The following is a 13,649-nucleotide window of genomic DNA, read 5'->3' on the forward strand; positions in this document are numbered from 1 at the left end:
CATCTCCCCTTGGCTAAAGTGGACTAGTATTTTTCTTAGCAAATGAGTGCAGGTGATTCTATTGTCACTGCTTTTCGAGCTGTAAAAAGCCAGAATAGTAATTTGAGATACCATCTTTACAGAATAACATAGCAAGTGCACAGTTATTGTGGTACTGTAGGCTGTGTTGCCTAGTGCTTTTCAGGGCTGAGTGCCTAATTCTCTTTTACTGCTTCTGTTCTGAAAGACCACTTTGTAGGTCTGGTGGAGACAAATACATTCAGCCCCTGCTAACGTTGAATCAAACATTTGCAGGATGCTTTGCAACCTGCAGCATATTTCTCCAGAGTTCTTTGTGAAGCTTCGTCTGGTGGAATGAAATAGGGCAAGCATTAAAAGTTAGCTTGATGTTCTGAAGTTCAATACCCTTAACTGCTAATTAGAACATTATTTATTAATTTTGCAGCTGGATACTTTACCCAGAGAAGATCTTATCAAATTTGCAAAGAAGCAAATGATGCATGTACAGAAAGTGAAATCCCGATGTTCAGGTACCTCCCTACTGATGTTGGTTTTCATTTTCATTTATTTTAAAACAGCATAGCAGACTGCATGAAGCATATAGTCCAAAAAAAGGCCCATCAGTACCATTAGCTTCAACAAATAAGAGTCATGAGACCAAAAAAAAGCTTTCAGAAATCCTGGGGAAATGGCGTGAATATCGGCCGGGCTTGGATCTGTTCCTGCTGATGTTAGGCATAATAACGACCATGAATAAACCAAATTAGCTGTATAGAAGAAACTTTGGGGTTGCAGAAAAGTAGAATAGTATATGAAATGAATGAATTATCCTTATTCAGAGAAAACACTGTTTCCCCTTAGAACTGGAGAAAGAGATTGAAGAAATGAAAACAAAACCTGCTGCTGGAGGAACTGATGATATTCTTCAGGTGGGAACACATAACTTACCAAACACTCTTGAGGCCGGTAGGGTGGCAGAACTGTTGTAGCTTCCCAAGCCCTGCCAGCTCACACCAGTTTGAGTGGAATATGGGGGCAGTTTATTGTAACTTTTCACTTAGCCAGCTCCAGGCTGATGTAATTGGGGAGGAGGCTGAGGACCAGGGCCATTGGGGAATCTGCAGTGCTTTCGATCCTGAAAATGGAACACTTTCTTGGGGCTTTCCATTTTGCTACCACTGGCAGAAGGATCCCCAGCAGTAGCTTTCTGCGTATTTGGGTGAAGCCAAGGCAGAGCCTCCATCAGCAGCAGAGAGACAACTACACACAGTTCTTAATGCCCCCAGCCATCAACACAGACTGGTGGTAGGATTATACTATTAACGCATCATATATTGTGCAAGGGCTTTTCATTTCCAGTAAATGCATGTTTTGGTTAGAAGGAAATAAGCTCTGCCTGTGTCATACCACTGAGACTCCTTTTCTCAGCTGTCTGGCAGGTCATTGACCTACGAGTTAAAATGTGGGGCATTGTGTTTTATTGAAAATTATCCTTTTTTTGGATTTCCTCCTAAAGTGGGCTGCTTCTCATCTCATGAGATTTGAAGATCAATTTGCTACAAGTGTTCCTCAAACTATAACTGCCTGTTGCAGCATTTACTGGTCATCTTAATGATAGTGAGCAACTGAAAGCTTGGTTTGATCGTAAGCTTAACTGTCAGGGTTTAGCATTACGTTCATAAGCCTTGGACATGTGCACTCCCATCTCCCCTAACCCACACCAGAGGAAATTGGAAGCTTTCAATTCCATTCCATTAACCACAATTTAGTGCAGTGCTTGAAACCAAACTCTTTCAAGCTGGCTTATTTCAGTAAAGTACCGTTCAGATTAACCACAGTTTAGGGTTTGGACATACCACTAAACTGTAATTAGCTGAAAATGACAACTTTTAAGTCTTCTCGTGGTTACACCTGAGAAGTGGGGGAAATGGTAATTTGATGCTCAGTCACATGACTGTAAGCATTAAGCACAGCCAATAAGTAATTACATGATTGTTATAATAATCTCATACCCATGTCTGTTCCCCTCTCCTAGATCAGTGCAGTAAATTCATTAGTTAAGCTTCAGATAAAGGAAATTTCAGAGCATAGTTAGGTTAACCATGTTGTGTATTCAGATATGGATGTGTTTTCAAACAATGTTGTTACAGTGGTGCCCCGCAAGATGAATGCCTCGCAAGACGGAAAACTCGCTAGACGAAAGAGTTTTCCGTTTTGGAGGTGTTTCGCAAAACGAATTTCCTATGGGCTTGCTTCGCAAGACGACAATGTCTTGCGAGTTCCTGCTGGTTTTTTTTCCTTCCCCCCTTTTTCTAAGTCGCTAAGCCGCTTATCAGCTGATCCGATCAGCAGATAAGCCACTAAAAGCCGCTAATAGCACTAATCCGCTAATCCGTCAATGGGCTTGCTTCGCAAGACGAAAAAACCGCTAGACGAAGAGAATCACAGAACGGATTCTTTTCGTCTTGCGAGGCACCACTGTATTAGATTTTACCAGACTTCTTAGTAGCCCCAGAACTGCCCCAGTCAGAGCCATGAGTATATCCCTGGCCAGGTTCTGATTGATTTAACAATGCTTTCTGTCTAAGGATGACTTTCCAGATAAGAAATTATATCTCAGTTAACTTTAGAGTGAATATCTCTGCGTGGTTTTAATGTAAATGGAGCCTGAGGATCAAGCCCATGATTCTGACACATGATCAAACTGGGTTTGGTGCTGAAGTGGGTTAATAACTCAGCCCATTGAGTGCAGCTGAAGAACTCTCAGTCTCCATTTATTCTGTGGCACAGGAAGCAAATGTCAATTAAAAAATGAGACACCTTTCAGCATCTTAAAGAAATACAATTCCTCTTGTGTTTTTGTTTATAGTGAAGTGGGTTCTTCCTTCATGCTCTGTCCTTCTTAAAATTAGGCCCTCACAGAGAGGCTGGATGTTGTTCTTCTGGAGAAAGCTGAAGTCCAGCAGCAGTGTCTAGCTCTGAAAAAAGAAAATGTGAAAAGGCAACAAGAAGCAGAGGTACTCCCTAATTCTGGCTTATTTAATATATTTCTGTCAAAGAGAGCCTTTCCTGTCTTTCAATCCCTTTGGCTCTATTCCAAGTTCACAAGTGTCTCTATTCCAAGTTCACAAGTGCACTGCCCCTTTCCTTGATCCTAAAACAGGGAGGCACAGCAGATACGAGTGTATTCTCTAGGGAAGAGATATTCAATAGACTGGGGATATCTAATGTGGTGCCCTCCAGACATTGCAGGACTACAACACCCATCAGCCCCAGCCATCACAACCAGTGGCCAGGGATGATAAAGTTGTAGTCCAGCAGCTGGAGAGCATCACATTAGCTATCTGTGGGCCAATGGTTCTGTTGCAGTAAGGCTTACTAATCTCTCAAACTTTTATTGGAAATTGCTTTAAACATCTTTTTTAAAAAACAACAACAACAACAACAAACAGAGCTCTTGCCAGTGCCTAGACATGTGAGGTGGCACAAGTGTTATTCCCAGCAGATGGAGTATTAAGATATTTCCAAAACATTAAACACTTCTCATTTATCTGGCCTCTCAAGTTTCCCATTTTAGAAATCTCTCAGAAGTATATCTTGCCACCAAGAACAAAATGTGGTTTAAATTCTTTTTGTCTGTAAAATGTGTTCTGCTGCTTTTTCTGGTATGTATGTCAGTTAAGAGATGACAGCTGCCATTAGATATAAGGCACACAGTTACTTAAGTTGGAAGTTGCATGCTCAGTTTTGTGAATGGAATGGAGAGCAATAAAGTAGATTAAATATATATTATTTAAGCAGACTGAGAGTAAATCTTGGGCAACCTTTGAAATCCTATTTTCTAATAGGTCAGATTTGTATTTTGCCTTTAATTGAAGAAATGTGTTTTCAGCTTGGATGGGAAGGCAGATGTTGATGAATTAAGCCAGTTGTGCAGATCTCCTATACATGTTTTTGTGTCTGTCTTTATTCATAGATTGTTCCCTCTGTCAGATGGGATTGGGGAGTGAGGATGGGTATTGGGTGGGTTTCGGTTTGATTTTGATATTTTAAGTGCTGTAAATTGGGTATACACTTACAAAATGATTAAAATATGCATATATGCTCTGAATATTTTATCATTAGGCTGCTCTCGCTATGGAAGGAGAATTGCAGAAGAAGTTTGCACAGTTGAACACTGACTACCTGAAAGAAATCGAAGGTCTTAAGAATGAAACCATAGCAACACAGTCCAAATATGATGAAACTATTGCCACGTTGCAAAAGGAACTGCTTGCAGAAAGGAGCAAACAAGAGCAGCTCACAGAACAGCTTAATTGTCAGAGTAATAACCATGAAGAAATTAAAAGGCTACAGGAAGAGGTCCATCAGACTAAGGCTGCCTATGAGGAACAAATATTGAATCTGAAGAAACAGTTGGAAGCTTCCATTGAGGGTAAGAAGGAGGAAACTGCCAAACTGCAAGATGTCATTGAAAGTAATTCTCAGTGTTACCAAAGGGAAATGGATAGATTAGATGAAGAGCTAGGCAAACAGAGGACTGCTCACCAAAAGGAGGTGTCTGAGTTGACATGTCAGCTTGAAACCGCTGTCAAAGCATGTGAAGAGGAGCAAAATAAGGTAGATCAGCTAAAGCAGAACTTAATAGTGCAATACAGGGTAAAAGAGAAGGACATGCAGGATGAACTGCGTGCTTGTAAAGAGAAATATGAGCGTGAACTGGAATACATAAGGCAAACTCTCACGAAAGATGTAGACAGCCTAGAATCTGGAAATGTGCAGTTGGAAACGGAAATGGCAGAAAAGACCAGACATTTAGAAAATGCTTTAAAAGAACTGGAATCTCAACACAGTATATTACAAGATGAGTTAACCTACATGAACAATGTTAAGATGAAACTGGAAGTGGAAATCCAGCATGCACAGGATGAATTCTTCCACGAAAAAGAAGATCTGGAGTTCAAAATTAACGAACTGCAGCTTGCCAAAGAGGATCACTGTGGCGTAGTTGAAAAACTAAAATCGGAGTTGAAGGCAGTAACAGAACAACACGAGAAGACTATAAAAGAAAATAGTCTGGAAATTGAAGAACTGTTAGGAAAGCATAGAAGGGAAATTTGTGATCTTAAACAATCAGTATCATTAAGTTTAGAGAGAGAAAATCAGTCATTGGCTCTTGAGATAGTGGATCTTAAAGAACAATGTCAGAAGCACCTACAGGAGAAAGAAGATGCAATTGCTAGTTATGAGAGCTTGCGTGAAACGATGGAAAGCTTTCAAACAGAATTGGGGGAATCAGCTGGGAAGATAAGCAGAGAATTTGCATCCATGAAGCAGCAGCAGGCTTCAGATGTTGATGAACTACAGAAAAAGCTTAGAGCTGCTTTCAGTGAAAAGGATGTTCTCCTTGAGAATGTAAATCAGCTCCGGGAACATACAGAACAACTTTCCTCCAAACTCGAGGAGCTGGAAGAACTAAGGCATAAAATAGGGACTCTCCAGGAAGAGAATGAGAAACTTGTTGCTTCTCTTCATCAAAGAGAGGCTGCAGTGAAAGAACTGGAAGAGAAGGAGAGTGAGCTTTCATCACAGAACGATAGCATCCTAGACAAACTGAAATGCTCTGCTGAGACGATAGAAAGCCTCCAGGGGAAATGCAAAGAGGAGAAGGCAGCGGCTGAGGAACATCAGCAACGGGTTGAGGCTCTTAGCCTTTGCAACAGTGAATTGGAGCAACAGGTAGAGGAGTTGATGGCGAAACTGAAAGTGGAAAAAGAAGAGAACCAACTAAAGCTGGAGGAATTGGAACAGCAGATTGAAGCTCTTCGGCAAGATAAAGTGCACCTCTCATCTGAAGTAGCGAGTCTACATGATGAAAATAACAAGCTCAAGGAAGACAGGGACCAAGCAGGGAAAGAGCTGGAAAGCATTGCATCTGAAAAGCAGGGCTGGATTGTGTCTCAAGAGAAAGCAGATAATTTAGAAACGAAATTGCAAACAGTCTGTGAAGAGAAAGACCATTTGACTAAGGTACTTGAGGAAGAAAAGGCTTTTAGATCTCTTGTCATGAGTCAGCTCTGTAGCCTCCTTGAGCAGATGGGCTCCAGAAACCCAGAAGAAAATGAAGGCAAAGATGTAGCCGGTCTGCTGCAAGCTGCGAATGAATTATTTGCAAAAATGAAGCAAGAGATACAAAGTCTGAACTCACAAAAGGATGAAAACGTACTTCTACGGGAGGAAATGCAGAGGCTGCAGGAAGAAAATGCGGCTCGTTGCATGGAACTCAGAGCTCTTTTGGACGATTATGAAAATGAAAAACTCCTGTTAAGAGAAGAGTTGGAAGGGGCTGTTTCTGAAAAAGAAGCCCTGCAGCTAGATATCCAGGAGCTGAAACACGCCAGTGAAAAACTCAGGAATGAGAACCAAGACATTTTAGTTTGTATGGAAGATCTATCTGAAAAGCATGCACTCTGTGAAAGCAAAATAAAAGATCAAGAAGAGGAGCGGAAAAAAATAAGCTTAATCCTTGAGCAAAAAGAAACGGAAGTGAGAAACGTGCAGGCTGAGCTTTCTTTGCTAAAGGTTAGGGTTTTATTATTGAATTGCTCCCATTTATCCCCCAAGCCTCTTTAGAGCAGAATTTGGGAAAGTAGTGGGAATTGTGAAATTCTTTGGTTACAATCTTTTGCTCTTACATGCAAAAGAAATACCACAAAACTCGAACTCTTCATAGCTCTTGTGAGTTTGGTGAGGATGATTTCATACTTTGCATGATAGACTTGTCTACTGCCTGTACAACAGTGTTGTGGTACATGCAGTAAAAACAACTCTTGCGTGAAAGTGTGTTTCCTCCTTTCATCCCCAGATTTATAGATTTGGAACCTGGGTTACGGGTGGGATTTGTGTTCTGAAGATTAATTATCCCTGAGTTCACCATAACTCTTGAAAATCATTCTTTTAGAGTGGCTGCTAATTTGGTCTTGTTTGAGTGCCACTAAATGCATTTTAAGATTGTGTTAAGTGGTCAGGGGTGAAAATTCTATGTTCGTTATTGATTCCCCCAAAAAAATTCTAGAAAATGAAATTGAGCTAGGGTCTTCAAGACTTTTAGTATTCTTCACTTTGAGACACTTTAGAGGTGATGAAGCAATGAACCTAGATGGTTGTTGCAAGTGAATAATGCTTCAGGGATGTTCTGTCATTGCCTTATCAAGGTTTTATCTGCTTGTCTTTATCCTATGGAAACAAATAGCAGATGTAACTTGGAACTCCTGTTAACACTTAGGAGTCCAGTGTTACACCGAGCAAAGCAGAATTAAGGAATCAGCCTCAACAGCTTCCATTGTGATGTCACAATGAGACCACAGGTCACTTTGCTTTGTCTCTGGGAACCCCACCACCAAGCAGCAGCAGACATCTGTGTCGCTGCTCTACTGTTTGGAGAGAAAATTGCATCAATAAGTGCTTCTCAGACAGCATTTCCGGGACAAGCTCTGTCTCTCTTACTTTAGATGAGTTACATTCAGTGATAGGATCAAGCTATCCATCTAATTTATTGTGTTTGCAATGCAGGCTTCTGTCGAGGAGTCTTCTGCTAAAGATGACCAGCAGTTATCAGAAGCAGAAAAAATGGGTATATATATATATATCTTTTTAACCAGGTTTGCTGCTGTGTAAATAATTATTGAGTATTTAATGTTTGTTTCCGTCACATCTCACAAATCTGCAACCTGAGTAAGTTGCATCTTCTGGAGATACTTTGCTCTGATAAAGACAAAATAGGGTGTTCGGTCTGTGAGTCCTCTATTTCCAGGCTGCTTTTGAATCCTGAAATGTATGGCTTCCATTTTAAAAAAGAAAAGAAAACATATGAACGATGTGTGGGTTAATTTGTATGAGGTGGTGTGTAAATAGATCTAGTTATGGGATGTGATTTAAAAGCATTTCTTAATTGCTTAATGAATACCGTAAATTTCGCTCCATAACACGCAGTTTTTTCCTCCTAGAAAGTAAGGGGAAATGTCTGTGCATGTTATGGAGTGAATGCCTACAGATGGCGGGGGAATCTGCTGCAGTTGTGAGCAGTCCGTGGCTCGCGTTGAAACAGCAAAGCGGGTGTAAGCGGCTCCTGTCAGCTAGCGGAGCCGGGGAGGAGAGAGAGAAGCAGAGCGGGAGTTGGCTGCTTTAAAACAACCCCTGCTCTCTGTCCCTGCCTGCAGTTTTTTGCTGTCCGATTTTGGATTAGCCACTGTAGGGGCTGTGTGTGTGTGTGTGCTTGAGCTATCGTTCTCCTCCTCCTGCTTCCCCTTCACTCTCCCTGCGCTCCTGCGACTTTAGAATTGACACTCTGTGTGTCTCTGTGTGTGTGAGGGCTCCTTCTCCTTCTCTTGCTTCCCGTTCACTCTCCCTGCGCTCTCCCTGTGCCCCTGCGACTTTAGAATTGACACTCTGTGTGTCTCTCTGTGTGTGAGGGCACCTTCTCCTTCTCTTGCTTCCCGTTCACTCTCCCAGCCCCCCTGCGCTCTCCCAGCGCCCCTGCGACTTTAGGATTGATATTCTGTGTGTCTGTGAGGGATCCTTCTCCTTCTCTTGCTTCCCGTTCACTCCCCCAGCGCCCCTGCAACTTCCAGCGCCCCTGCGACTTCCAGCGCCCTGCGACTTTAGGGCCAGTTCTCTCTCTGCGTGTATGTGTGTGTTTTGACCTCACTGTGCTTGTTGGGGGAGAGTGTTGGTCGCAATTTTTCTCGATTTGTCTCAGAGCGGTTACTATCGTGGTTTCCTTGCCAGGGAGGAGGGAGAGAAGCAGAGCCTGCTTGTTTTAAAGCAGCAAAGCCGGAGAGGAGCCTCTCCTGCATTATTAGCAGCATCCTTCTCCACACACCCCACACGTGCTCCTTGTCCCTTGAGTGCTTTTCCTTCCCTCCCCACTTAAAACATGGTTACAAAGCACGGATCCACATGGATCCTCAGGATTTTTGCACTGGGTCACCCCAAACTCACCGTCAGATCACATGTCTGTGGCCACAGCATGAACCACAAAAAACATACATCCACTGTTTCGTTTAGAATATTTTTTTCTTGTTTTCCTCCTCTAAAAACTATGTGCGTGTTATGGTCAGGTGCGTGTTATAGAGCGAAAAATACGGTATAATGAAGCTCATACTTATTAATGAATTATTTCTTATTTCAGAAAGATGTTTTTGCCTTCACATTTTAAAATAGGTTTTGTTTGTTCATTCAGTGAATTTGGAAAGACAACTGAAAGAGAAAGAAGAAAAAGGAAATAAAATTAAAGCTGTTGCTGTGAAATTAAGGAAAGAACTGGAATGCAGCAGGAAAGAGGTAACTGGAATCAAGTTCCATATGTTTTGTACCAATTCCTCGTGAGATGTTTGGTAATGTGTTTCTGGGGCCACACAGGTCTTTTTAGGCCTGCTTTTAAGTTGTTCTGAGTAGGATGGTTCCAAAGTTTTCTCATTTGTGATTGTTAATGGGCTGGTGGCACTTTGGTAGCCTCCATTCTCATCTAACCTCAGTCTTTAGTTTCAGTTTTGACAAAATGTCTGCCTACTTTAGAGGACTGGATTCATATGAGCCGGAGAAGATGGAAGTTATAAAGACCTTGAAACCAGGGCAGGCAGATTCAGCGTTGACTTGAGAGGTTTTGGTCTTTGCCAAATGGCTGTTTCATACATCTCATTTTTTCCTGCGTGGCAGTACTTACATGGGGAAAAGGGAAATGGACACCATTCTACATGTGGAGTTGCCATGCCTTTTACAGTGAATACACAAGTTTGGAAGCCAATACAACCCACACATTTGGAATTTCCTGTCTGTTCAGGTCTTCCTTGAAAGATATTATTATTATTATTATTATTATTATTATTATTATTATTATTATTATTATTATTATTATTATTATTACCCTGCCCATCTGGCTGGGTTTCCCCAGCCACTCTGGGTGGCTTCCAACAAAGATTAAAAATACATTAAAATGTCACACATTAAAAACTTCCCTGAACAGGGCTGCCTTCAGATGTCATTTAAAAAGAAGATAGCTGCTTATTTCCTTCACATCTGGTGGGAGGGCGTTCCACAGGGCGGGCGCCACTACTGAGAAGGCCCTCTGCCTGGTTCCGTGTAACCTTACTTCTCCCAATGAGGGAACCGCCAGAAGGCCCTCGGTGCTGGATCTCATGTCTGGGCTGAACGATGAGGGTGGAGACTCTCCTTCAGGTATACTGGGCTGAGGCCGTTTAGGGCTTTAAAGGTCAGCACCAACACTTTGAATTGTGCTTGGAAACGTACTGGGAGCTGCAAGGAAGGTTGGATTTGCTGTTCCTCATTCTCTTTATGGCACGAATGACTAACCCATGACCTATGAGCTGCATCTTGTCTGCCAAGCCACAAGAAGTGGCCTGATTTGAGCCCCCGCTGCTTTATCTCCTGATCTAAGGGGGTTTTATCTCCTGAGATCTGTTCAGGATATAAACTACTCTGTCTGATCTCTAAAGAGCAGTGAGTATACATTTAAGAGTGAAAGGCAGCATTTTTTCCCTCACTCCAGGCTGTCTTTTGCCAGCACAGATCCTTCTGTGCGGAGTTAAAAAAAAGTAGCTTTTTCAGCCACCCCAACATGGGTCAGGAATGCTGGAAGTGCCGATTCTGTATACATGTGTGTGAAATAGTGTATCTATGACTAAGGAAACGAATGCTCAGTGACTGCCACTCTGATGTTTGTATGTGGTAAACGTCCATGTGTGGTGAGTATATGTTTGTGTATTCATGCAGCAGCCATGCTCACTGCTGCCATATTGCCCTCAGGGGAGTGGCTGACTGAGGGTCAATATATCAGGAGCTCAGCCTACACTTGAGTAGGACCCTGGCAGAGACACATGCCCGATTGGCATGTTCTCTCCCTCCTGGTCAATCGTTAGGGAGCTTCAAAGGCTTTCTTCAGCCCGAACATCACAGCGACCGATGCCAACCGACACCGGCACACTTAGGGATCCGCAGAGTTTGCGCATCATGCGTAACAGACCTCAGCAACTCAGCATTTTGGCTAATCTACTTTATTTACATATAAACACACACAGAGCACTGCAACACGGCTCCCTCTCTCCTTATTATCAGACAGCAAAGAGAAAGAACAAAGGATAATAGTCCCAGTTCACGGAACACAGTAAGACAAACATCCTGTCTCTGTCACTTCTCACTCTGAACTCAAAACATACACCATCATGTGAAAGACAACAATCCCATGACTGCAATCATGGAGCAGGAATTCTAACACAATATAGTCCTCATGCTGAATAGGGTTGGTCAATGCGTCTCTGTGACAAAGAGCTTCAAATCTACAGTACATGGAACTTGCTATTGAGGGCTGGGTTTTGGTGTCTGCTGATCTCAGGGAGTGGGTCACTCTTGGGTCCTGGCTTCACTGCACACTGTGAAAATATGCTCCAGAGGAAACAAGGTAGGAGGTAGCGTGGGAAGTTTCAGGGGAGGTGAGAGTTAGTGAAATCCCCTCCCCTTTTTTTTCATTCACAGAAGGTTGTCTTCGGGTCCAATCACTGGTAGAAGTAACAAGGGTTCATATCTTTCTTTGCACTTAGGCACAGTCACTTAGAGAAGAGGTGAAGTTATTGCAGTCAGAGAGACAGCAGCTGTCAACGTCAATGGGAGACATCATTCAGACAGCAGAGAGCTATAAGGTAAAGGACAGTTACTTTATCTTCATCACTTCCTGCTGTGCTTGAAGCGCTTTGGGCTTCTCTGAGCTTGTGCCCACACTGTTCCCAAGCACCTGCATTTCAGCTGCTGGGGAGTTATAAGCAGGGGCTGTGTTTGCAGTGGACAGCACTGTGCCCAAAACCCCTCTGCTTACAGCTTTGTTAGTGTGGATTTTTCTAAGGTGTTTCGCTCTTACATCATTTATTTATTTTTACATGGCACAAAACTCACAGAAGGATCCTGCCGAACCTATTGTTGCTGTTTATAAGCAGGGCAGTTCAAAAATGGTCAGGATTTGTATCCCAAACTCCATTCTATCTAACAGAATGGAAAAAGCAGAGGCAAGGACTCAGATATAGATCTGCCTTACCCATTGCATGGTAACCCTAGTTTCTGTGTGTGAATTGACTCAGATGTTAGTCCCCACGTGCTTTTATGCTTTGCTTTACCAGCAACATTTTGCTCTTTTCAAAAAAGGTTTTCGAATATAAGTATGCATCTACTTCCATCTCTTGGATGTTAATCTATTACATCGAATACATAATTCCTTCTCAAATTTTGTTCAGATGATCTTGTTTGACTCACAAGGTCCATGTGATTTTGCTCAATAGGACCAACTCCCACAATTTCATACACCCTTCTCAAAATTAATGGAGTTTTTACTTTGGTTCCCCCATTTGGCATATGTAAGGCACAGTAATGACAGTGTATTACATAGTAGATTCTCTTTATTTGAGAGAGTGGAGTCATTAAAGTACATTACTAAATAAACGCCTGGGTCAGACAGTCTATTCAGTTGCAGGATATTAAGTTTTACTGTTATTTTCCTCTAAAATCTTTTTATCTTCTGAAGAAACCACTAACAGTGATAAGAATCAGCCCTCTCTACCCCTGGCTTCTCACAAAGATCTGTCATCATCTTTATACATTTTAGCATGTCTAATTGTACAGTGGCATCTAATATTTTAATAGTTTTCTAGTAAGTCGACTGAAATGGTACATATTTGAATCTTTGACCAGGTATATTTTTTTAAAAAAAACTTAAGTAGCAATTATTTCATTTTGCCTGTTTTTAAAGCAGTACGATTCCATGTTAGAACACAACTTCCCAGATATTTTCAGCAGAGATGCTGAAGATTGGCTGCTTGTTGGGCCCATCCCAAGTTCATGACATGGGGATAAACATAATGTGAACTTTTAATGCCTTCATCTAGCATGCCATTTTGCTTTGCGGTATATAACAGTATAGTTGCTGTCGGATGCACCAGTGCAGATCTTTCAGACAGGTATCCAGGAAATAAAATCTAGGTTTATTTCCATGTTAAGAAGTAGCTCTGTTTCCTGGTGCTACCCTGACAAAGAATATGGCTGCTTATGCATACAGAACGTTGTGGGCTCGTAAATAAAGGCTTAATAGAATGTGTATGTGCTCCAAGAATCTTTTAACAGAGTTTGACAAGCAGGCAGAGCAGCTGGACATTGAAAAAGAGCGAGTTCGTAAATTTGAACATCAAATAGATGACCTGACGAGACAACTGGAAAACTCTACTCAGCAGGTGCTGTTTATATAACATATATACAAATGGAATTTGTTCTTATTTGGGGTGGGGGGAGCAAAAGTGAGAATTAATGGGAGGAGATTGGGGAGTGAGCAGTCTTGAGACTAGAAAATGAATTTTGCATTTGCAGGGCTTGAGCCCCTGTTTGTGATCTTGGGCACTTCACTTGTTTTCTAGCTGAGCACTGTTTCTTTCCAAGAGTGGCCAGCCACATGACTCTGAGAAACCTACTGCAGGTCTTGAGGGTAACAGCATCCCCACTCTTCCCCCAGCCCACACCATTTTTAGTTCACAGCAGGGCTGCCTGGAATGGAGGCTTTTTTTCACTATCATAGCTGATTGCTACCAATCCAAAAG

The 13,649-nt window shown here is 42.1% G+C and overlaps 1 protein-coding gene across 1 annotated transcript in view; it reads left to right on the forward strand.

Moving 5' to 3' along the window:
- GCC2 (GRIP and coiled-coil domain containing 2) overlaps positions 1-13,649 on the forward strand; it is a 30,683-nt gene that overhangs the window by 3,751 nt on the left and 13,283 nt on the right. The window contains exons 3-10 of the mRNA XM_082218544.1: positions 446-530; positions 862-929; positions 2,913-3,017; positions 4,126-6,582; positions 7,573-7,633; positions 9,242-9,342; positions 11,616-11,714; positions 13,170-13,289. Of these exons, the coding sequence (XP_082074670.1) occupies positions 446-530; positions 862-929; positions 2,913-3,017; positions 4,126-6,582; positions 7,573-7,633; positions 9,242-9,342; positions 11,616-11,714; positions 13,170-13,289 (3,096 nt within the window). The remainder of the gene's footprint in view (positions 1-445; positions 531-861; positions 930-2,912; positions 3,018-4,125; positions 6,583-7,572; positions 7,634-9,241; positions 9,343-11,615; positions 11,715-13,169; positions 13,290-13,649) is intronic.

This window comes from Podarcis vaucheri, assembly GCF_965113315.1.
Source record: "Podarcis vaucheri genome assembly, chromosome: 4".
In the NCBI taxonomy this organism is placed as follows: domain Eukaryota; kingdom Metazoa; phylum Chordata; class Lepidosauria; order Squamata; family Lacertidae; genus Podarcis; species Podarcis vaucheri.